Source organism: Vicugna pacos, chromosome 8 (assembly GCF_048564905.1).
Source record: "Vicugna pacos chromosome 8, VicPac4, whole genome shotgun sequence".
NCBI lineage: Eukaryota > Metazoa > Chordata > Mammalia > Artiodactyla > Camelidae > Vicugna > Vicugna pacos.
Window position 1 is genome coordinate 28,674,433 of NC_132994.1, and position 25,986 is coordinate 28,700,418.

General features: G+C 33.5%; 1 protein-coding gene across 4 annotated transcripts in view; it reads left to right on the plus strand.

Moving 5' to 3' along the window:
• GRIK2 (glutamate ionotropic receptor kainate type subunit 2) overlaps positions 1-25,986 on the plus strand; it is a 933,693-nt gene that overhangs the window by 552,233 nt on the left and 355,474 nt on the right. For all 4 annotated transcript variants that reach the window (XM_072965660.1, XM_072965661.1, XM_072965662.1 and 1 more), the window contains 2 exons: positions 10,653-10,820; positions 14,384-14,641. In XM_072965660.1, the coding sequence (XP_072821761.1) occupies positions 10,653-10,820; positions 14,384-14,641 (426 nt within the window). The remainder of the gene's footprint in view (positions 1-10,652; positions 10,821-14,383; positions 14,642-25,986) is intronic.

Genomic DNA, 25,986 nt, shown 5'->3' on the forward strand with positions numbered 1-25,986 from the left:
CACACAAAATACATGGCTCATATATAATAGTTAATATTATTATTATGCTATTAATATTTAAGTAATAGCATAAAGAAGATTTTTTTAAGAAACTGCAAAATACATATGTAAGGGGGAATAAAAGGACTTTCTTGAAGTTCTATTCCATATACATAATGTAAATTATTTTGCATGTAATATCAAATCACATATTTAGGCTGCTTCATGGATTACAGTATTATTATTAAATGGATTTGTGATCTTTTTAAAGTATCAATTTGCTCACCATCTTTTTTATTACTACTTTTGGATTAAAACTTTAGAAAGTTTAATACCTCTAATCTAAATGCTCTTTGCAAACTCAATGTACTTATGTCTATATTTTTATTGAATGGATTCACTGATGTTTTGATGCAGGGCTTCTCAAATCAATACATTTTTTGCAAATGAATTGAGGTTGTTAAAGACTGTGCCATATTTGTAAAAGACTGGAATTTAACCAGCTCTTAAACTTCGACAGAATCAGTGTTGCTCCCCAATCTACTGTGCAGTTCTTAAACAATCTTATAGTCATGAAAGTTTTCTGAATCTCTGATCTTCAAGGTCATTTCACCCAACCCTTTCATTCTGTGGAAGAGAAAATGTTGGTCTGGAGAGTGAGGGGGCTTGCTCTTTCAATCACTTTTGCCTTTTCTTTTAGCTGACCTATTTTCTAAAAACCAATGTAATTAAGTGTGTGCTCTTGGCCCTCAAATAGTTGGTGTTATTTATACTGTTTATGTGGTGATTATTCATGTGGCTGCCTTCCCTGGTATCTCAGTTTGATTTGTTCTATTTATATCTCAATATTATTCAAGCATCTGCCTTCCCAATTAGTATGCATTCCTTCTAGGTCTTAAATTGCTAACATTTAAGTAGCCATTTCCCAATTTTCCTCACAGTATGTAGTCCATCTACCTTAAAATTCATATTCTTTGAATGTGTAACTTCATGGTCCTCCCTATGTTTTTAAGCGTGCTTTTGTAGAAAGAAAAAATCAACACCTATTTTCCATTCACTAGAGAAAAATATTGTTAGAAACAGTAGGAGATTTACAAAGTTAAAAGCTTATTTGTTTTTAAAGTAAGAAAGCATATTTACATATTTACATGCCTGAACACAACCAATCTTTGTCCAGTAGGACTATGATGTTATTTCCTGCAGCTTGATTTCAGTGTATATGAGCCTTCTAACTATTCTAGACTATCAGCAGCTTACTTTTTCCAAATGCCCACTGCAAGTTTGAGTTGAATTGAATATGACAGATGTAGTAGAGGTGTGCAGGACTAGCTTTTATGCCTTCTGTAGTTGAAGAATTGCAGAATGCTAAAACTGCAATAAATTACAGGATGTTCTACAGACAGAACTTTCATTGGTCACATGTTTATGTAGCTTCTAGTTTACTTGAAATAGTGACAAAGGTGCTCATTTGTGTACTTGAATGAGACTGAACTTAGTAACATTTCAATTAAGAACACTATTGTCGCTGGAAATATGTCTCAAAATTCTGGAGCCGGTCTTTTAATTAATTTAGAAATATCCATTGCTTCATGGCTCAGGGGAGTCAAAAGCAAGTGGGAAGAGTGAGGGGTATCTCTTAATGTGAAGTAGAGATGGATCACTGCTCCTCCTTTGGAAAATTCATACATTATACCATGTGCTTTCCACACAATGCCTTTCTGGGAGCTGTGACCCACTTACTCATTTTTCCATGGCATGTCAGTCATTCAAGTCCATGTGTGCATGTGTTTTTCAACTTACATACACTTAGGTAACCAGGATGGCACCTAACTTCACACAAAATCAATTTCTGAGTGTTATAGTCATACTTCATATGGATGTAAAACCCGAAGAATCTGTTTTAGGAAATTGAAAGTGCTTACCATTCGGAAAAAGGAAAGCTGCTGTGAAAACAACCAGAAGTTGAGGACAGAGTGGTAGTCATACCCAGCAGGAAGCAGTACAGCATAGTGATTAAAAGATGGGAACTGGATTGAGATCTCCTGTGTGTGAATCCAGTATCCATCACTTCCATACTGTGTGACCAACCTTAAGCAAGATTCTCAGGCTGCTGGAACTGCTACAAGGTCTTGCTAAAGCAGAGGATATTAGACCCAGCAAAGCAAGTTATTTGGTCTAAAACGTAAAATACCTTGTGAGACTATGGAGTATAGAGGAAAGCAATTCTTAGACTTAATTCTTAGACTTAACAATATAAGCAACTTAAATATCAGTTATATTCAAAGTTAAAATATACAAAATTATAATAAGAAATATATTAATGACAAAAAATGTGATTCAACCAAATTTCTTGAAGATTTTCTATTTGTTTGTAAAATATTTATCACAATGCCTAATATCAAGTATGCTCTTAATAAATATTGACTGTTAGAAGCTTTTAACTTTCCAAGTAAGTTAGGGTTTAAACATGTTTCATACAGATTTAATTTTTTTTAACTGAAGTATAGTTGGTTTACAGTATTATATTAGTTCCAAGTGTACAACACAGTAAGTCAACCTTTTTATAGATTATACTCCACTTAAGGTTATTACTAAATAATGTCTGTATTTCTCTGTGCTATGCAATGTATCCTTGTTAATTATTTATTTGATACATGGTAGTTCATACCTCTTAAACCCATATGCCAATCTTGCCCCTGCCACGTTTCTTCTCCCCACTGGTAACCACTAGTTTGTTCTCTTTGTCTGTGAGTCTGTTTCTGTTTTAATTTATATATTCATTTATCTTCTAGATTTCACAGATAGTTGATAACAGAGTATTTGTCTTTCTCTGACATTTCACTAAGCATAATACCTTACTCTAGGTCCATCCACATTGTTGACAATGGCAGAATTTCATTCTTTTTTTATGGCTAATATTCCATTACCTATCTATATCACAGCTTCTCCATTCATTTAACTGTTTCTGGGCGCTTAGGTTGCTTCCATATCTTGACAATTGTAAATAATGCTGCTGTAAAATTCTATGAAGAGACTATTGCATGTATCTTTTTGAATTCGTGCTTTCATTTTTATTTCAGATATTTATCCAGGAGTAGAATTGCTGGATCATATGATAATTCTATTTTTAGTTTTTTGAGAAACCTCCGTACAGTTTTCAATAGTGGCTGCACCAACTTACAGTCCCACCAACAGTCTACTAGGATTGACTTTTCTCCACATCCTCACCAACATTTGTTATTTGTGCTCTTTTTTTTTAATGATGGCCATTTTGACAGGTGTGAGATGATATCTCATTATGGTGGTTTTGATTTGCATCTTTCTGATGATTAGTGATGTTGAGCTAATTTCATGTGCCCATTGGCCATCTGTATATCTTCTTTGGCTCTGTCTATTTAGTCCCCTGCCCATTTTTAAATCGAGTTGTTTGTTTTTCTGATATTGAGTTGTATGAACTGTTTATATATTTTAGTATTAACCCCCTATGGATATCAGTTGCAAATGTTTTCTCCCATTCAGTAGGGTGTCTTTTCATTTTCTTGATAATTTCCTTTGCTGTTCAAAATCTTTTAAGTTTAATTAGGTCTCTGTTGTTTACTTTTGCTTTTATTCATTTTGCCTTGGGAGGCAGACTTAAAAAAATATTTCTACTATTTATGTCAGAGTGTCTGCCTATGTTCTCTTCTAGGAATTTTATAGCTTCAGATCTTACATTTAGGTCTTTAATCTATCTTGAGTTTATTTTTGTGTATGGTGTGAGGAAATGTTCTCATCTCATTCTTTTGCTGTAGCTGTCCAGTTTTCTCAGCATCACTTATTGAAGAGAATGTCTTTTCTCCCTTGTATATTCTGCCTCCTTTGTCGTAGATTAATTGACCATAAATGGGTGGGTTTATTACTGGGCTCTCTATTCTGTTCCATTGATCTATGTGTCTGTTTCTGTAAGTACCATGCTGTTTTGATTACTGTAGCTTTGCAGTATAGTCTGAAGTTAGAGTGTCATGCCTCCCTCTTTGTTCTTTTATCTCAGGATTGCTTAGTCAATTAAGGGTCTTTGTGGTTCCATATAAATTTTAGGATTATTTGTTCTAGTTCTACAGGAAATGTCATGGATATTTTGATATAGATTGCATTAAATCTGTAGATTGGTTTAGGTAGTATGGATATTTAAAAAACATCAACTTTTCTAATGCAAGAGCAGGGGATAGCTTTCCTTTTCTTTGTATCATTTTCAAATTCTTTCATCAGTGTTTTATCATTTTCAGAGTATTTCACCACCATGGTTAAGTTTATTCTTAGGTATTTTATTATTTTTCAATGTGATTATAAATGAGATTATTTCCTTAGTTTCTCTTTCTGATGGTTCATTATTAGTGTATGGAAAAGTAACAGATTTCTGTATATTAATCTTATATCCTGCAACTTTACTGAATTCATCTATTGGTTCTAATAATTTTTTGGTAGAGACTTTAGGGTTTTCTATATATAGTATCATGCCATCTGCAAATAGTGACTGATTTAACTTTCTTAAGCTTCAGATTGCAGGAGCACACATTATAATGTGTGAGTGGTAGATTTCCCCTACCCCCCTGCAGGTTGTGGTGATCTGTGTGTAAAATTAATCCTTCAGGACATTTCTTCTAATAGCATTTTAAGCTCTGAAATAACATAGTGTGGCTAGTTAGGACAAACTTATTAACATGCTGGGAAAGCGTTGAAGCACCTTTCTTCTCTCTTTCATCTCACATTTCCTTCAAGTAGTGGCTATGTGTAATAGCAGAAATTCTACCATAGAAGACAGCAGAGAGTCTAGACTTTTCCTTGGGAAGCACATTTGCCTGCCCCAGTGCTTGCTGTTGGTCTAGTGGGTGTATGCTGATGAGTTTAGCTAACAGATTTTTTTTTTTTAGATTGAGCTTCCCTTTTGATGGAGTGGGTACTCTTTGGTTTGTCAGTCCCTACTACATCCATTATAGGCATTTAAGTTGGCAGCCTTGGACCAAAGAGCACTGGGGCTCAGGAGGAAGACTGTTCCAGTGGTTGCATTTGGCTCTGGGATGTTATTCTGTCTTCTGAACTTTGGGAATTTAGGGATTGGTGCTGTGATGATATAGATGCTGATCGTTCTGTCTGGAACTCTGGAAAGGTGAGATCTGGAGCATTCAGGACAGCAACCATCTAACTCTGGAGTGATGCTATCTCCAGTGGAGGGTTCCCCAAGCTGCAGCTACTCAGGAGGGGATCCAGTTAGCACTCAAGGAAGACCCCTAAGTTCCAGTCTTATTAAAGTTGTTGAAAAAACAGCAAGTTAGATTTTTATTCCTCAGACCACCTTCTTCTTGGACCTGAAGTTTCTTGACTTAGATGAGACCAGCAGTTTACAAAAAAGAAAAAAAAAGTTCTAGAGGCTGGGAAGTCCAAGATCAAGGTCTGAGGGTTTTAGTTTCTGGTAAGGCTGCTTTTCCTGGCTTGCAAACAGCTGCCTTCTCTCTGTGTCCTTACATGGAGAAGAGAGAGAAAGAAAGAGATGATTTTATCCTTTGGATAAGGATTTGTAGAAAATTAAAATGAGAATGTCTTTTGTATTTGTTTAGATAGAAAATAAGGTTATTATAATGGCTTACTGAAAAAAACAGCACATCTTCTGAGAGGATAACAGATGATGTGTCATTCACAGCATCGATTCCTTTATTAAACGGAATGTCTGTGAGACACTGATTGTACCTACTTTAAGATAAGACCTATTTGAACAATCAGAAGTTAGATGTGATGTTGGTTGGCACATCCGTCACAGGTTTATGAGTCATACAATATTCAGTAGTAGTTAAAATTGGTCTAAAAGAGAAAAAATTTGGGTAGGCTTCAGCAGTTGACTCACATAAATCTTTTATTTCTAGTCATGTAATGTTGTTCTTTTGTGAGTCAGAGCCTGTGGTGGGGAAAATTCCAGTGTTAAGGGTTCTGTGTAAATGAGGGATTCCTTGCCATTTGGTTTTCTTTATCTGTTAAACAAAGTGAGGCAACCATGCTTACAGAAAAGAAACCTATTTCATTCTGTTTCTCTATTTCTTTCTCTAACAAGCCTACCATAGAATTCAGGGAACTATTAACTTTTATTGTAATCTTGAAGAAAGAATTGCAGACGTGTTGTCTGATACAGATGTTATGTGACATGTGATGGCCCTTCCTGAATTAAAACAAAGAAAACAACTAAACCAAACAGAAATAAAACTGTGAGAATGATTATCTTAGATGATTCTTTCAATTTCAGAAAGCCAAAGGTAAGTATAAGAAAGCAGTGAAATTTTGCTTGTATCCAATAGAGAAGAGGGAATTTGATGATAATGAGAAAGTGGTCTTTAGATTCGTGAAAATGTGAAAATGTGTGTGGATCTTGTTATAAGTCTCTGGAAAGCACTTAATTACAGAATACTAAGATGCTGCTTTAGGATCATATAGTTCTTCTATGTTCTTTGTTACTCTGAGATGTATTTTCTCCACCAAACATGTTTTTTGTGAACTCTTTAGGGTGGCATCTCTCTCTTCATGTACCACATGCTTCTGAAATGCTACATATAATTCTGATACTTCATAGTAAAAAGGATGTCTAGAAACAAACACCTTTGATAAGAGGTGCCTAGCACAAAATGAATATGATTTCCCAAAGTAAGAGAAAAAGCCCTGTTCAAAATCATGTGAGCAATTACTCTTCTGTAGGTCTAAGAAAAGATGGAGAAGATGCTTCACCTTTCAATTTTTTATTAACAAGTTTTAAAACCAAGATATACTTTTAGAATAAAAATAGCTGATTTCTTCCTCAGGGAATCAAATTCATAAACTTTCATTTTCTAGTTCATAAAGAGAATAAATAAAATGTGTACCCTCTCAGTGTCCTGCCCATCTTCACATCAACAGATTATAGATAATTGCTTCATGCTTGAGCAAGTAAGGTGTCCTCCTCTCCAAGGCTTAGCCTACTTCCCATGCTTTGGATTTGATCCTTTTTTTTTTTTGCTCTTGAGATGCCTGGCTTCATCAGTTATCCTCTCTCTTTTCTACCTTTTAACTTTCTCTTTCTGTTGGTTCTTTCCTCCATATCCTATAAGTATGTTGTCTTTCTCATTACCAAAGAAACAAATGCAGAAACATCCTGAGATTTCATACTACCCTCTAGTTACTCTTCTGTTTTCTGCTATCCCATAATATTCCAGCTTAATTTTAAAACCAATTTTTTTTAAATTTGTAAAAGTAACACAGGTTCATTGTTAACTATTTAAAGTAGATACAAAGAAGAAAATTAACCAAATGCCTGTTGTCCAAAACGAACCACACTTAATACTGTGTTAAGTGTAAGTGCACATTGTAACTATTTATAAAGCGTTTTTGTCATCAGATACTTTCTATAGGATAAAAATGGCTAGATGTATAGTATTTTATTAATAAAATATACCATAATTTTTGTAAATAATCCCCTCCCATTGAATATTTAGAGTGTATCTAATCATATTGTCCTTATGAACAAAGTGGACATCCTTGCAGCTAAATCACCCACCTTTTTCTTGAAGTTACATCCTATAAGTAGAATTAGCAGATTCAAGTGTATGATATCTTTAAAGCTTGATAGATTAAAAAAATGTTCCAAATAGTTTGTATCAATTTATTTTCCTTTTCAGCTGTGTTTTTTCTCATACCACAGCAATTTTGATCTGTAGGAATTCTACCTCATTGTTTTAATCTTTCTTTTTTCCTATTTTTGAACATTTTCAAGTATTTATTGCTTCTTTGCATATAATATTTATTATGTATTCATATTCTTTGCCCATTTTTCCATTGGAGTGACTGTATTTTTTATTTGTTAGTGTTATTTTATATTGAATATTTCAACTCTTTTCTTTTTTAATATATTATGTTTATACTTAGTTAATATACTTTCATATATTTTCTTCATATTCCTTTAATCACTTATATGAGTTTAATTATGGATTTTTTCAAGTAGTCAAGTTATAGTCAGCAATATTGCCCTTATTTTTACTGCTTGTATTATCAAACTTAGAGTAGCCTTAGCATTTTTATGCAATTGTTTTTTAAAGTAAAATTTTATTTAAAAATGATCTATGTATAACAAAATGCACAAACCATAGAGTAAGGCCTTAATAATATATATCCAAGTACTTAGGATAAGAAACAGAATATCACCAGCGTCCCAGAAGCACATCAGGCACACTTTCTGTACCTACCCTCACCACCATTTTTTGAACTTTTTAAAAAATGAAATCATACAGCAGTATTCCTTTGTGTCTGACTCTTTTCACTCGGCATTTTGTTTGTGGAATTCATCTGTTGTGCATCTAGTTGTTCACATATACATTTATTTCCCACTTCTATGAATATTCTTGCACCAGGTTTTTGATGAACGTGTATATCCATTTTTCTTGGGTGTGTATCCTGGAGCAAAATTTGAGGCCACAGGGTTTGTGTGTTCTCAATATTAGAAGACTCTGACACATAATTTTCAAAGTAAGTTGTTAATTTGAAGAGAGGTGTATGATAGGAAAGTTTTAACCTGTTGTCATCATGTATTGACCATTTCTGTATCCTTATTTTGTATTTATACCACATTGAAACTAAAATTTGAACTGAGGAAACCAGGAGATTCGGTTTTCCATTTTATTTTGTCGTTAAAAATAACTTCAGGTTTGCATTTCTAAAATTATTCTGTATCCTAATTAACCTTAAGAAGGACTTTCCAATTACTCAATAATTTTTCTCTTTTATATATAAGATCTTATATATCTAATTACATATTATTATTAAGGTCATCATATCTCACATTTTGGGAATTTCTGTGTATTTTGCCTGAATGCAATTTTGAAGATAACTATGAATTTGTAGTGGAACAGACAAGAACTTTGAAGACAGGCATGAACAGATTCTAATGTTGGCTCTGTCGCTTGATAGCTGTGTGCTCTTTGGCCAAAGGATTATTTCCTGTAAAATTATACTACTTGGGGCTGCTTTGAAGATACGGTGAAACCTTGAACACTTTGGAGTGTTTGCCCTATGGCAGCCACTGATTCTAAGTGCTTTGCTATGAGATAACATTTGCTCTTTATAACAACCCCATGCAATGGTCTCCATTATCATCCCTTTTTTAGAGGTGAAACTCAGACTGAGGATTTAAGCAACTGCCCAAATTTATGTGGATAACAAGTAGCAGAGCCGGAATGTAAACTTAGTGTAGCTGCAGAGTCCATGCTCATACTACTATTCTTCTCCACATTTATAAGACATCTGATTTTGCTTTTGACACCCATTAACCATATAAATACTTACTATCCTTGTGCTTAGCATAAGTTACCAAAGGTTTTAAATATACTCAGAATACAATTTCATAATAAGTTGATTGCTCTGTACTATCAATTTAGTTGAAATAAATAGAAATATTTCCAAGTAAATATGGTCTAAAATGACAAATTTCCAGTCCTTCCTGAATATAAATTTGTCTGATCACTATGATGTCTTCTGAGTCCTAAATCCTCATATTTAGAGGGATTATTACCATACCATGACTTCTTACTAAGTTAGAAAAGGTCATTTGCTGGTGGTATAGTCACCTGACATCCATGTGTCTAAGGCCTTTTGATCAGGAATGAACTGCAGGCTATGGAAATGTCCTATTCAAGGGAGTTTCAGTTGTGAGTTACTGTGCTGAGAGCACATGGTGTGAAGTTTGAAAGGGAGAAAAAGGAATGCTCTCAATTTTTAATGTTGGAGGCCTAAGGACAGGGGTTGGAGGGTGTCGACTTTCAGGGGCTCCCCCTTTCATTCCATTCACCAAAGCAACAATAAGGAAGAGATTCTTTTGGAGACAGAGTTCCCAGTTAGGTCATTCATAACTGCAGAGGGAGAGGTAATATCAAGGCTGGGACAAGAATGAGGGAACTGGACTGAGACACAGCTGGTGGAAAGTGACAAATGGAAAGGACATGTTTTTAAATTATATTCTACATTTTATGGCCAAAATGAAATTTGCTACAATGTTATTTACTGATAAGGAATTTGCATTGTTTGGGAGAGTTCTTTCAAGAATGTCAAGTGTTTTCTGAAAAAGGATTTAGAGTAATACAAAGAGCTACTTCATTATTTTTTCTTGTAAGTAAAATGCTGGAATTTGCAAGTGAATAAGTTTTGGGGGTTTTAACACAATATGTGCCATGAAAATTGTGCTAAAGAATTCTGATTTCTGAATTAATGGAGTCAAATTTAATATAGTTTTCCCGGTGCTAACGTTACAGCTTTATATCAATATAGAGGGTTGATTATTCTGGAACTGTGTGCAAAATTTTGAGGGATAATGTTCAGTATTTAAGGCAAGATCTATATATACGTAGGCCCTAAGAGATGCAATTACTAAAGTAAAAAGGCAAAATCATATTCAAATCTTGTTAAATTTTGGTTGCAATATCGAAGAAATTTTGCCAGTGTGATTTATCTTAAAGGGCACATTCTAAATATTCCATTTCATAGAAGAAGTAAGCACAAACTCCATGTACTTAAACAAATCTCACATACACGCACACACACATAAGTGCACACAAATGTAAAAATACAGAAACCTTTCCCGATTTTCTCTATATTGTAAGAACTGCATGATTATTCTTTCTTTTTGCCAGGTGGTATTTTTGAATATGTGGAATCTGGCCCAATGGGAGCTGAGGAACTTGCATTCAGATTTGCTGTGAACACGATCAACAGAAACAGAACCTTGTTGCCCAATACCACCCTAACCTATGACACCCAGAAGATAAACCTCTATGACAGTTTTGAAGCATCCAAGAAAGGTAATTGATAGATGTTTAACATTATGTTTTCTGGAATTCAAAATTTCAGCTATCCTTAAAGACATTTCTTAATTCCAAATGTAATTAATAAGTCATTAGGAGTATTTTCATGCAAATGTTTCTTTTCAAAATGCGCATAAATTTTGTCAAGGGATGGTAAGATGAAAAGATCACCTACTGCAAGAAATTTGCTTGTAACGGAAAATGCAATTAGGCCTGGGATGTGGAGTTGTTGTCTTCCTATTTATCCTTTTGTTTTGCTACTGAACCATTCCATTTTAAAAACCCACTAAAATAGAACAATGCCATCAGTGGCTTTTTACCAAGTTTTGCAATCCATTTTTACATTTTATTTGCTTTATGTGTTAATTCCATTCTATTCTTGTGGTCTCAGTTTACCGACTACTTTGATAGTTCTGTGGTTCCAAGCAACTTCAAAAAGTCAGCCCAGTCTTAAAACTTACTGGAAAAATTGGAACAATCTTTTCTATATATGTACTCTGTGCCCATTTTTTAGCCACTTGATGCTTCTTTTTGTAACTGGAAATAAATGGCTAATTACATGAAAACTGGATTATATGAAGATACAATAAAATACCTTATAAATTTTATTTATTTTATTATTTTGTAAAACTGTGTTTTAGATGATAAAAATGGAAATAGAATTTTTTGGAATATGAATGTAATATATATATGAAGGGAAGTAATAGAGAAACTATTATCAAGATATTTTAACCAAAAAACAGTTTTAGTAGTAAATAAAAGTAAAATTTTGAGAGATGTTTTCATAGACTTACTTTGTCTAAGTAGGTGATATTTTCTTTTGTGTGGTTACACTCATGTAACAGAAATTAAATTTCATAAAGTAGATTTTCTCAAAGGAGTAAGCTTAGAAAGTGTTTGTTCTAAATTCATATTTTTAAAACAATGTTTGCTTTTCTGTAATGCTAATATTGTTTTACTAACTACCCTACATTGATAGAAATGTACATAATTATTTATAATTCCAACTTGGTACAAATTTCTTCTAAACTCATTAATATTAATGGAAGTTGATAAGGTACAATATTTCTTGAGATGAAAGTATCCTTTCTCCCCAGCTAACTAGTGTTTATCAAAGCCTGTATTCTGCCTGCCCTTTGAATTCATATCTTTCTGAATACAAATAAGTTTCCATATTTCTGAACCATGTCAAGGTGATGGAAGGTTTTGAAGGCTGAAAAAAGGGGCAAAGGTTACTGTGAAATATTACGTTTGTCATCATAATTGCAAAATAAGTCATTAATTGCAAGACAAGCACATTGGGTTAGTGACATAGTTCATGATTATTTCCATTAGGAAGAAGAAGCTCTGTCTCAAGTGAAATAATTTAGACCAAAGAACATGGAATATGAATACAGTATAAATAAAATATTAATAGATTTCTTAATGGTGATTTCAAAGCAGCAACATTAAAAAAAAAACAGGCAAGAATGTTCTAACAACAAACAGCTTACTATCTTGGGAATATCTTAGCCAAATTATGAGGTGGTAAACTCATTTCATTTTCAAAATATTAAAAAAGATTTATAAATTTTGTCACCCATTAAAAATCCATTGAGGATGCAATTCAGTAAATGACTTTGACCTGACACTAAAAAAGCTCATATAAACATATGAATATCTTTCTTTGTGACATGTTGAAAGGGTGGATGTTGTGGCTTGGATCTCATCCTATGAAGCTCTTGCTTGTTGGAGGGCACAGCAATATGTAAAAAGATAATCTAAAGGAGAAATCTAATATAGTTTTTGAATATTTTGAGGTCTCAGTAAATATATATGTAATACTGATATTAATGATAATTATAAAATAAATAATTAATTTGGACATTCTTAAAATTAAAAAAAAATATTTTTCCAAGGCAGGAAAGTGATAGGTTAAGAATTTAAATTTTAGTATTTTCTCTGATATATGGTCTTATACTTTTAATAGATAATACTGTTTTGCTCAATAAATACTTTGATGCATTAGAATTTGAATTATTATTTGAATCATACATTGCTTTCAAATTACTCCTTTGAAACCAAAAACTCTATTTCTTAATTTGAAACACACTTCAGAAAGTTCTACATAAACTAATATAATGTTTTTAACTTTTCTTGATTTGTGACTTGTCAAAAATCTGGTGAAGAAAGATCTTTTATTCTCAATATATGTGAATTAAAATCTTTGAGTGAAAAATGTTAGGCTCCAACCTTTCTACTGATTCAGAATTCTAATCATTATTTTAAAATTAAGAATTCTATACATTCAAAAACTATTTATTGATATAATAATTGAATTTTTGAAGAAAGTTTAAATAAGTATTTTTTTCCAACTAAAATGTATTGGTTAAATATCTCTATGCTTAATAATCCATCCATCACACTGTATTTTATGCAGCAAAATCTCTGAAGGAAGATATCAGAAAATTGTGCACAGTAGAACCATAACTATTTTGGCAGGATTAGGCCTGAATATCTAACTGATCGCTAAATCCAAATAACAATCTCCTTAGTCATATTTAAATATTTGCAGAGATAGCCAAATCACTGTCTTTTGTAGCAGACTTTCATTTTTGAGCATTTCCTACTTCCTTTAGTTTAAATGATGTCAAAATTTGTCAGAAACTTCTAATCATTTTCCCTAATTCTTCCTTTTCCAGTCAAATGAAACAAATTCAACGCTCTTTCACAGGGCAAATCTCCAAATATTTAAAGATAGTTTTCACGTTTCCAATAATGATTTACTTTCTAGACCCCAACTCATTAGTTGCTTTAGTGTATCTTATAGAATTTCAAGTCCTGTTACAATCTATCTAGTCTCATCTGAATACCTTCTAATTTGTTTATGCCTCTCTCAGTGAGATTATTATTGTGAATAAAATTTCCTACAAGTAAATATAAACTTAAAAAATAATTTAGTACAATATAAAAGACATAGTATCCAAAAGCCAAATAAATACAGATGATTAAATACTTATCTACTTAATTAAATGCTTTGATGTTCTTCCTACTCAACAAGTTTAATCCCTATGAAATCACCGTTTATGAGTCATATCAGGTTTTGTATGGATGTTTGTGTGCAAAGCTTGACCCATATCATCAGATATTTGCAAATACTTAGCTATTTGTGGCCATAGGTTTGCAGATGAGGAGTGGAGGATAAATGGCTTCTGATTAAGAATTTGAAATTGTAGAGGATGACCAATGAATTTGGAAAAGAACACTATTCCCCTGAGATGAAGTATTCTTCCAAAATGAACACTCTCCCCTTAAATTCTAGAATATTCTGCCTCTTTCTCCTTCCCTCTTCCTCCCTTGACATTACTTGTAGAATTATTTGAACACTGAGCTTCAGGTGTCTGGGTGAATTTTCCTTCTAATAAACTGATAATGTAAAATCAGCTAGATGGAGATATTATTTTAAGGGAAAACAAATCTTTCTCCAGGATAATACCTTTGGGTTTACAATAATGATGTGGTAATGTTGGCACATTGGCATCTCTCCTCTCATTACTGACAGACTTCTATCTCCTCTTCAGCCTGTGATCAGCTGTCTCTTGGGGTGGCTGCCATCTTCGGGCCTTCACACAGCTCTTCAGCAAATGCAGTGCAGTCCATCTGCAATGCTCTGGGGGTTCCCCACATCCAGACCCGCTGGAAGCACCAGGTGTCAGACAACAAAGATTCCTTCTATGTCAGTCTCTACCCAGACTTCTCTTCACTCAGCCGTGCCATTCTGGACTTGGTGCAGTTCTTCAAGTGGAAAACTGTCACAGTTGTCTATGATGACAGCACTGGTAAGAAAAATCAGCAGCCTTTGGGGCTGTGCTTTAAATATAGATAATTTTCCAAAACTCGTTCAATATTTTTACTGCGTTCTTAGTTTTTCTGTTTGTTCTTGTCGTTTTTTGTTTGTTTTTTGTTTTCAAATTAGGAGAAAGGAAGACATTTGAAATCAAACATCAGCACTAATTTCAGACATCCCAACCAAGAACAGCTAAATCATACTTTTTTTTTTCTATATTTGTAAAATAGGCACTTTTGTTCTGGGAAGAATCAGCAACTGTGAGCTTTAATATTGAATGAAGAATAGAGATAGTATGAAATATAATATTGAAATATTTATTCAAATAATTTATCTATGAGTTTCAGGGTAGTTTCCGAAAGTAAAGCCTCGTAACTGGTTGTCACTGGAGTTTATTAAGAAATTCAGACTTTTGCCTTAACATTTTGTATAGCTGTTTATGTGCGAAGAATGGGTATGAGAAGTAATAACCTTTATATCTGTAGAGCATGTTAAAATTTTTTTTAACTTTTTCTCAAATTTGAAACAACTTACTACCCATCGAAATACTCAAGAGTTTTGGAAACTATTTATATATAGACATAGTTTAGGGACTTAGAAAATAAAATTTATTAAGTGATGTTATTTCCATGTCTTTAATGAATATTTGCTGGCTGGAGGTTGTCTGTGCTTTCTTGTTTTAATAAATGTTATTATTTTTATATGTGAATGGTTATCCTGAGGTATCAAATAAAAACAGTCTAAAGAAATATAAGAAAATAAACAGTAAAGATAAAGTATTAATTTCCTTGGACGTTATACTGATGAAGGAACTGCATACTATTTTGGTTATTACCTAGTGATAAGGAACTTTACATTAAGATGTTTATCACTGGTCTAAATAGTGTTCTTTAAATTAGAATGTAAAAATATTTTATTCAAGGACGTTTCACTATACCTTCATGTTTACATCAATGCTTAAATTCATTTGAATTTAAATTCTCCCCAAATACTCCAGGAACACATTTTATTTATGCATGCAGTATTTAGAACGGCATGCAAAAATTAGTCCCTTTGTCTGTAAAATTGACCATTTGCAAGTTGACAGATAGGAACTTTCCAAGAAAACAGGAAAAAGGGTGTTACAAGGTTGGAAAAAACAATGTAAATAATTTGAGAAATTAAAAAAATATACATGTATATATTGGGATAAGAAAGAGTAAGTCTAAATACACATTAATAGCATAATTTTGCTTTTCTGATTTAAAAAAGTGAAGTGTTTACAAATAATTTTAGCTTAGAAATGCATCAAAGTCCTTAAAAATAACCTAAATACCTTTGATGTGTTTTTTAGCTTAAATTAGATCTGGTATATTTATTGCATTGTTTTATTCCACATCATTACTTTCCTTTCATTGGTAAAGTTCTCTGTGTCAAATTATGAATGACAGGTTCTGTGTTAATGCTTTCTCTGAGGAAATATAATGTGATGGTACAGGGCATGCTCAGTTACAAATTGGTCCACTTATGTTAATGGATGGTCATATACAGAAATACAGAAATATGAATAAGCATGCATTGTGCATCATGGTTTATTTACTTCTCCTTTCCCTTCTGATGTAATTCAGGTGAACTCTGACTAAATATCATATATCCCCATATGTACATGCACATACACATGATATAAATACAGATATATATTTATACATATATATGTGTGTTATATGTGTGATATTATGCATTTATTTCTTATGGTCTTAAAACTCCTCATAGTAAAAAGAAAGTTGACAAATGTTCATTGTTTATGGGTATACCACCTTTCCTTATTATTCTGTGTGTGGGTGTATGTGTTTGACATTTTTGTTTCATATATGTGGTTCTTGAGTGATTGAATAGGTAATGGGATTTGTGATCAAGGTCACATAGTTTTGTAATGTTTCATATGTAGTCGATCTTTTGCTATAAATATTCTAAATATGTATATAATCGACACGAGTTTAAATAGAGAAATATATATAATACAGTCAGTTAATTAGAGGTATCTACTTTTAATGGAGACTTGATTAAAGATGAAATCTATTAAAATATTTAAGTTACTATTTAAAAGACACTTTACCACTACTACCTCTTTGAAGGGGACATCGATACTTGTAGATTCCAAAAGTCTTTGATTATTTAAATATAAATGCTAACCGAGTGTCATTACAGAATTATTTATAGAATAAATATACCTTAAAAATCCTCTGGGGGGAGAAAAGCATGTTAATGCTTTATTTTATGCAATATTTAATTCAACAAACACTGATTAAGCACCTACTACATGTCAGGGACAGTTATAGGTGTGAGTAAGTGCCAGTAAAAGAAACAAACTCCTGGCCCTTGCTGAGCTTCCACTTTCTATTTAGGGATGTGTGCTTGCTCATGTTTTTAATATTATTTGCAATGAAATAATTACATTTGTAACCAGCCGCTTGTAGTTGCTTTTAACACAATTTTGAGAACTTTCTATTCTTGATTATTTATAGTATAGAACTGACTCTAAGATAAATAAAAAATTCTCTGAAATGTTATCATAAATATAGGAGTGGGCTTTTTTTTTTTGTCTTTTTGGTTATGTTTAAAAGTCTCAAGGTGGAATGTTAATGACAGAACTCAACAGACAGAATTTGTAAACATCCCAAGTGAACAAGATCATGTGGGAGAAAATCTGATGATAGCTGAGACTGTGAACTGAAATGGGAGGAAAAACCCACTTCATACCTAATGAGATAAACATTATTGACTTCATTATGGACTTTCGTGTCTGCTGTTTACTACAGGATGCAGGATGCATTTTATTTATGTTTCTTTTTTCCTTTCCAGATTTATTTATTATGTATGCTATCCCTCCCATTTATATTCATTTCTGTTTTGTTGTGTTGTCCAGTTTGATACATGATAATTATACTTTCATCCAATCTTTGTTCCCACCCCCAAAACAGATGGGATGATAGATGAAATATAGTGCTGGAGTAGGAGAAGTTCTTAGAATGATGTTAGCAGGAGCTGTTTATTTTTTATGATAATTAGCATTTGTTGTTGTCATGGATGAATGCTTTTAAACACCCTGAAAGTCTGTTATAGTTCTGAATGATGTCCAAAATGATGGAAGGGAATTGGCTTCAGAGACAAAGCTGTGTTTCTGTCAGTCATTTTGGAACATATGATTCATTTTAAATATAAACTAAAAATAAGTTGGCTAGCTGTCAGCTTGTAAGCAATTCCAGGATAAGTTGTGAATATTTGCTTTAAAATCCCTGTGTTTCATCTTTGTTTATAGATCAGCAGTCCATTAACAAAGAACTCTGGACTGGTAAACAGAAGCCTGGAGTTCTATTCCCAGTTTTGTTGCTAAATTACTGGTACAACTTCAGAAAAGAGAAGGAAGGAATTGAAATGACTACAGAAAGCAGATATGATGCACTAGGCATCCAGGTAGCTGCTCTCATATAAACTATTGCAGTTAATCTTCAAAACAATTCTATAAAAATAAAATAATTCTAGGAAAATAGATTATCATCTCACTATTCTTGCTTCCTCCAGTAACTGGCTCTTTTGCCCACCAGCAGCCCAAGACAGAAACTTGAACATCTTCTTTGAGGCTTCCCTTCTTTCAGACACACCATCAAACTCTATTGGTTGTCAATTCTGCACATCTATGAACGCTCAAATCTTACATTTCTTCCATCCTCTTACCAATTCTTAAGTCAGAATTTTTCACCTGGATTATTACTAACGACCTCCTAACTGGTATCACTACTAATCTTGGCTCCCCACTGCTTTTAAAGTAATTTTCAAAAAAGGAGTTCTGATCCATTGCCCCATTAATAGTTTCTTATTGCTCTAAGGATGACGTCCAAACTTTTTTGAAAGCCTCATAAGGCCTGATCTGATGTAGTTTCTATACCTCTCCAGTGATGTCTGTGTCTAGATTTGAGTCTAAATCCCTCACTTAATGTCTTTCAAATTGACCGTTACATCTCTCTCAGTTTCTGAAAAGACTGTTCTGTTTACCTGTTTCTCTCATTCTGGCCCCCACTCCTCCCACTCACTAAACACACACACAGGCATATGTATATTTGCACACACACACACGCATTCATACCATCTGGCTTGGATGTCACAAAGAAAGGCTATCCTGACCCCAACTCCCAAGCTTGGAATGGGTGTCCCCCAACACATCCCCATAGCACTGTGGGAATCCCATGACCCTACCCTATGAGAACATTCATCACATTATAAATGACTGTTCTTGACTGTATTTTCCATTAGATAAAATACACATTTGAACAGGATGGACCCTAAGGCTGGCACCATTCTGTTACCAGCCCCTCCCTAGATATTACCTGGCTCATGGAAATACCTGAATAAATATTTAAGGAGTGAATGCATAAAGAGGTATTATATCCATTGTTTGGACAAAGAAGCTCCAATGGATTAAGTAATCTGCCCAAGGTCAACTTAGGTTAAGTAGCTTTTTAGTACTTGGTATTGAGTAAATAGATTCAACAATAATTTTCAGATAAGTAGACATGATTTCTTCCATTATTTCAAAAATTTTATAAGAAAGCTGGAGTGCACTGTGCTTATATGTTATTTTATGGCAATTAAATATATATTTACTCATTTACTTATTTGAACAGTTATTGTCAAGCATCTTCTGTCTACCAGGTGCTATGTTCAGCACAAGGGACAGTATTATAGGTAAAACTTTGACTATCTCCACGTGCTCAGAGTAGAGTAAGCTGGGGAGAGAACACGTGAGCAGGACACTTATTACTGCGACCAGTGCTGACAGAGACAAGAAAACAATATTGTGGCAGCTTAGGAGAGGAAAGTTTAAAAACTGCCTAGAAAAGGCAGAAGAGAATTTTGGAGAAGGTGACATTATTATGAAGTTATCATAAAGGACAAGTAGAAATTCTTCAACTAGATTAGGGGCCTAAGGGTGCAACACTTGTAAATGTGGGGATGCCTGACGAGCCAGTTTGCCAGGGAATGGCAAGCACTTCATTATGACTGAGCATCAGAAACAAGGAAGATGAGGAAGGATGAAGGACAGTGTATAAAAGGCCAACATGGGAGAAATCAAAAAGAGCTATTTACTAGCTATTTTGCCCTGGAATCTGCCTGTAATAGTCAGGTTTGCGTGATGTGACCTTGCTTTCTAAGCCACCATTGAGTGCCTCAGGGATGGACATATACCCATTCAGTTCCTTTCCTAGGAACTCAGAAAAGGACATAGGGAGAGGGACATCTGCAGATTAGACTATGGATTTAAATCTCGGCTCTGTTGTTTAATTTTCAGGGAGCTACTTGTCTTTAAAAGCTTGAGTTGACACATTTGTAAATCGAAGATAATACATATGCTAGGGGATTGTTGTCATGATGAGTGAGATATTTAAAGTGCCTCATGGTACCCACATAGTAGGAGCTTAAAACTCTCAATGATAGAAATGCCATGGGCTACATGCCATTTATTCCTTACTATAAGAAAAATGAATTATTAATAGCTCCACTTTTTAAAATATGAGAATATTTAGAGACAGAGGGTTGAGATAATTTGCCCAAGGTTACATAGCAACTAAGTGGTAGATCTGGGTTTTGACACTAGGCAGTCAACTGCAGAATCCACTTTGTTAAATATTGTGATACAATGGTAGTTATGTTTTGATTTGGCTCATTTTGTTGTCATTGTTTTAAAAGCAGGAATGACACAATCAGAACTATTTTTGGTAAAGGCTCTCTGACCCACTGGGAGAATGCACTGAGGCTACTGAGATATGGGGGGAATGGGACAAGACCAGAAGCAAAAAAATTTCTGAATTAGTCAAGTTGAAAAAAAGCTAATGGTTCCAATTAAGGTTTTGATAGAATGATGTTGAGGCAGAGAATTCTAGGAAGATTTAGGAGATACACATTGTACAATTTAGTAAGCAAATAGGCAGAAAAATGGTGGAGATGGGGAAGATGAGAATGACCTCTGTGTTTCTGATCTGGGCTACTAATCAACGGCACATTTACCTAAAAAAGGAAAATAAGAAAAAGAATGGGAAAAGTAAGAAAAAGACATGGGAAAGGGTATAGTAAATCTGGTTCTTAACATATTAATTGTGAAACATCTATGAAATATTCCTTAGACTAATTCAGTGGTATTGGGAGTAGAAATGCATCTTGAGAAACAGGGATTTCATATGGGCATACAATGCTCCCGTTGGCATTTTGCTCTGCCCTCCACTTGGACTTCTTTGTGATATGAAGGAATGAAGACAGTTGACCAAAAAACAGGGTCATCGTACAAGAAAGTTCAGTTACGTTAGCAAGTAGGCAGTCATGGAGATGAATATAGACATGAAAAGAATTTAGGGCAGAGAATGTAAATTTTTTAAATTAATGAAATAAAATCAGTAATTTTTTTAGATAATAATATTTAACAAACTGAACTTTGATCATTTCTATGGTATGAATATAGGAAAAAAGGCCAGGACCTTTATCCTCAGCAAAAGCAGAAATGATTTCTATACTAACTGTATTAGCTTGAATGAATTATGTTCATAGATTGTGTTCTAGAGACATCTGTGTGTGTTTTGTGAGTTAGTTTAATAAAATGTACAGTCAATTAATAGTAAGAATTTATTTTATTTTATTTTGCACCTATGTTTAAGCAGAAAAATAAAATAATTCAATAGAAGTTAATGTGAAAAACTATATTTCTGGAAAGTACTAACTTTTGAATAATATAATAATTTTATATTATAAAACATATGACAATGTTTTAATTTTATTTCAAGAACTGGGATAATTTGGACCTAAGATGATTATACATATTCTAAGTATGAAGCTTCAAGTTCTCTAATCCAAGTGCAAATACAATGAACAGTTATGAGTTAAACCGAATTATTTGGATACAGTTGATTACATTGCTTTGTGTATTTGTGCTTCCACCAAGTTGGTTTTGCATGAACATAGGTTTTTTATTCCTATGTAAGCCAGCTTAAAAATTATTTAGAATATCATTACTTAAGTTCTGATTACATGATAGTAGATATTTTTAAACATATTCACAGAACTAATTCTTTCTTTAAGTTTTAAAGTCTTTAAAATATATGCCAACCCTAAAAGACAAAACTAAAATTTCTAATCCACAACAATCGTATAATTCATTTTTCTGCAGATAGTGAAATAAATACGGATGTAGGTCTGAATAAATAGAAAGAGCAGGTCCTGTACCAGACCTCAATGAGTAGTGGTATTTGCCTTTATCGTAAAACAAACAAAAAAAATCATGAAGTGAGAATAGTTCCCTGGGGATGGCCAACCGCTGCCAGTTTTCTGTGTTTAAATCTGGAACATTCTGACATGAGCATCTTGGTAGCTACTCTCCCCCTAGCCTTTTCCTGCTCTTGTCTGTCTTCCTCTCCCTGCAGTGTAGGGAGAAGAATAGAACTTAAATTATCTCTCTGATGCACTTGACAATTTTGACTACTCCCTTGTTCAGTGGAAGAATAAAACTCTCCTAGTTGGGCTTCTGTGCCATCGTTCTCTCGTTATTGCCTTCCTTTCAGCCATTTATTCCCGTTCACATACTCCTAAATTCTTTTTTCTTTCTCTCCTCCTTTGAAGCAGATGTTGTCAAGGTTTTATTCCCAGTCTTGTTTTCTACGTGTTTACTTCACTCTCCCTGAAGTCTTCCATCTGACCTGTGCCTTTCTCTGCCTGTATGTTTCAGACTCACTGCTAGACATCTTCAGTTGCTTCTACCCAGCGCCATAGTCATAGGTCCCTGATGATTTGATTTGGGTGTCTCACAGGCACATCTAAGCCAGCACGACAGAAACCAAACTCACTATCTTTACTCCAAAACTTGCTTTTTCTTCTCGTTTCCCTCTTTATCTGGTTGCCCAGCCCGATCTCTAGTGATTTTCGTGACATCTGTCATTTGTTTTATATATGTATACGTGATATGTGTGATTATATATGTACGTGTTCCCTTATTGTCTTAACAATAGTAGTGTCATTACTTTAAAAACCACTCACTGTAGAAACTTTTCTACATAGAGGCTCATTTTGATATGTTACTTAGTAGTGAATGTGGTCTGTAGCACTGACCCCTAAAATAGTGATAGGAGTCATTTTTAATTGCATTAAGACTTCAGGCAAAAAGGAAAAATAAGTCTAACATATATTTATTTCTGAAAGATGTAAAAAATCATGTGTTGAATACTTGATTATAAATAAATTGATTCTGTTATCAGAAACACTTTTTTAAAAGTCCAGATCCTGAATGGATTAAAACCTAGGTTTGATACTCATTGTGCATCAGGTGAACATGACTGCCTTCTAAAACAGTTTTCTGTTTCCTACTCAACATTGTGTAAATGTTTATCTTGTTTTAAATATAAATTATATAAACTATATTTGGGGACAAAAATCTCTAGAATCAAAATTTTGAGACTGTAAAAAAGAGTTAACGCCCAAATTCTAGACAGGCTAATTGTTCATCATTATTTCAGAATTATTACAAATTGGAGGTGGCACAGTGTCCACTCTGATGGTATTTTAACTACTCAAAAAGAGTCTCAAGAACTAATTTTTTTTGGCGTAAATGTATTAGACACATACTAAATCTGCCCTGTCATTAGTAGAGCCTTGTTTAGTAGAAGCTAGCGACAATACAAAGCCCAATATATATATATCTCCTTGCTTTCATGTAACAACCAAAGGCATTATTTTGCTATTCAAAATACTTGCATTTCTGCAAACTCAGTCACCTTCCTTTTGATAAAATTTATTGTATAATAGATATTAAAATTAGAATTCAATACACTGGTTCTTAAATTAATTGATACCAGGTAATGGAATTTCCTGGGGTACTGTTAAAACTAGAGATTTCTAGGCCAAGTCCTGTTATTCAGTAAATCTGGGCTTATACTTGAGGACTTGCAATTGGCATAGAAAATATAGCTAGTTGTGATAGTCATTACTAGTGTTTACCAGTAAGTGGTTATCTCTACTTCTACACCTCAGGGGATCACAGATCCCCAATCTTTGAGTTTAGGTGTGACCACGTGGATTGCTTTAGTTAATGAAATGTGAGCAGTAGTGTTGCTCATTTCTGAGTGGAAGCATTTAATTGCCTGGCATTTAGTTCTCCACCTTACTCATTCCGTGCCATAGCAATTGTGCTGTCAGTGTGAAGTATCCGAAAATGCTAAGCCACAATATCGAAGACAACTGCCTTGGGGAATTATTTAGCTCTACAGCAGACCTTGCTTTTATGAGACATGAAATCTCGTTCTGTTAAATTGCTGTGATTTGGGAGATGATTTTTCCCTTAGTATGACCTCATCTAGTAGTTCTCAAACTTCAGTGTGCATTAAAACCACTAGGTTAATGTGTTAAAACACCATTTGTTGGCCTTAATCCCAATTTCTGATTTAGTAGGTGTGGGATTTGGCCTGAGAGGTTTTTTCTAATAAATTCCCAATTGATCATGAGGCTGCTAGCGTAGTAATAACACTTTGAGAACCACTAATCCATCTAATCTTGAGTCATATGCATGTTTTCATATCTTTAAATGTGATTGATACTAAGTCAAATTTGTCAGTATAGTAAACAAAGGCATAAATTTACAGTAAAAACAAATTTTAAAAATTTAAATAAAAATAGAATGGTTTGGTGGTGATTTAACATTGACAAAATTATCAATAACTTATTAAAAATATTTATTCATTGCCTGAACTTCCACACTGAGTAGTTTTAATTCTGTTAAATATTTTTGTCCTTAGAGTATTTTAAACAGTTTTGAATTAGTTTTCATACGGAGAAAGAACATTGTATCATAAATATAGTAAAAATTGTCAAGTATAAATTAATAAGATTTAGAACAATCTAGCACTGATATGTTTTATAATATCTGTTTCAGCAAATTTACAAATAGTTTTATTTTTAAGTTTAAGTTTAAAATAATTTTGCAAAAAGTCATAACTGCATAACTGATGTTCTGATTTGTCAATTAAGCATTTTTAAAAATCTCCTATTCCATTTTCACAATGAACTTTTTATCCTTTTATCCAATTTAAATAATTTGGTTGGCATTAAAGAAAGAAAATTAAGTCAGCCCCTGAAAGCTTAACACTAACTTGTTAATTACCCTATTAATTACACAATGAGAAATGACAAGCTATAATTCCCTTTCCTGAAGTGTGACTGAAGGTCAAAGAGCCCTTATTGGCATATTGAGAGACCAAAGGAAATGATGCAAGTTTTTTCTTTTAAATACCATCAGATGTCATTGGAAACTCAGCCAAGGAACTAAATCAATGTTTTAAAGCATAATCTTTAAACATCATTTTTTATCTATTCTTAAAGGAGACAGTACCTATTATATATTAAGAAATAACTTGGCACTCAATAGCAAAAAAACCCAAACAATTCAATTAAAAAATGATCAGAGGACCTGAGTAGAAGACATATAAATGGCCAACAGTTACATGAAAAGATGCTCAACATCACTAACCATCAGGGAAATTAAAATCAAAATCACAGTGAGATACCACCTCACATGTGTTAAAAGGGCAGTTATCAAAAAGGCAATAAACAATAAGTGTTGTCAAAAATGGGGAGAAAAGGGAACCCTTGTGCACCGTTGCAGCCATATTGGCTAGAACAGTGCACAAGCGTTCGTGGAAATGTAAATTGGTACAGCCACTATGAAAAACTGTATGGAGGCTCCTCTAAAAAGTGAAAATAAAATTACCATACAATCCAGCAATCTTATTTATGGGTATCTACTCAAAGAGAAAGAAATCAGGGTCTCGAAGAGATATCTGCACTCCCATGTCCACTGCAGCCTTACTCACAATAGCCAACATATGGAAAGAGCCTATGTGTTTGCCTATGAATAAACAGATTTAAAAGGTGTGTGTGTGTGTGTGTGTGTGTGTAAAATGTAATATTATTCAGCCAGAGGAAGACAGATATTATATGATCTCACTTATATGTGGAATAAAAAAAAAAAACTCAGAGAACCAAAGAGTATAGGGGTGGTCATCAGGGTTTTGAGGTGAGGCAAACGGGGAGATACTTGTGAAAGGGTACACATTTCCAATTATAAGATAAGTATATTCTGGGGATCTAATGGACAGTAATAGTGGCTATAGTTAATAGTACAAGTATTATATACTTGAAAGTTGCTAATAGAGTTAGAACTTAAACATTTTCATCTCTTGTCCCCCAGTCCCCCACGAAAAAGAAATGGTAATTATATGAGGTGATGGAGGTATTAACTAACCCTATTAGGATAATCATTACCATAGA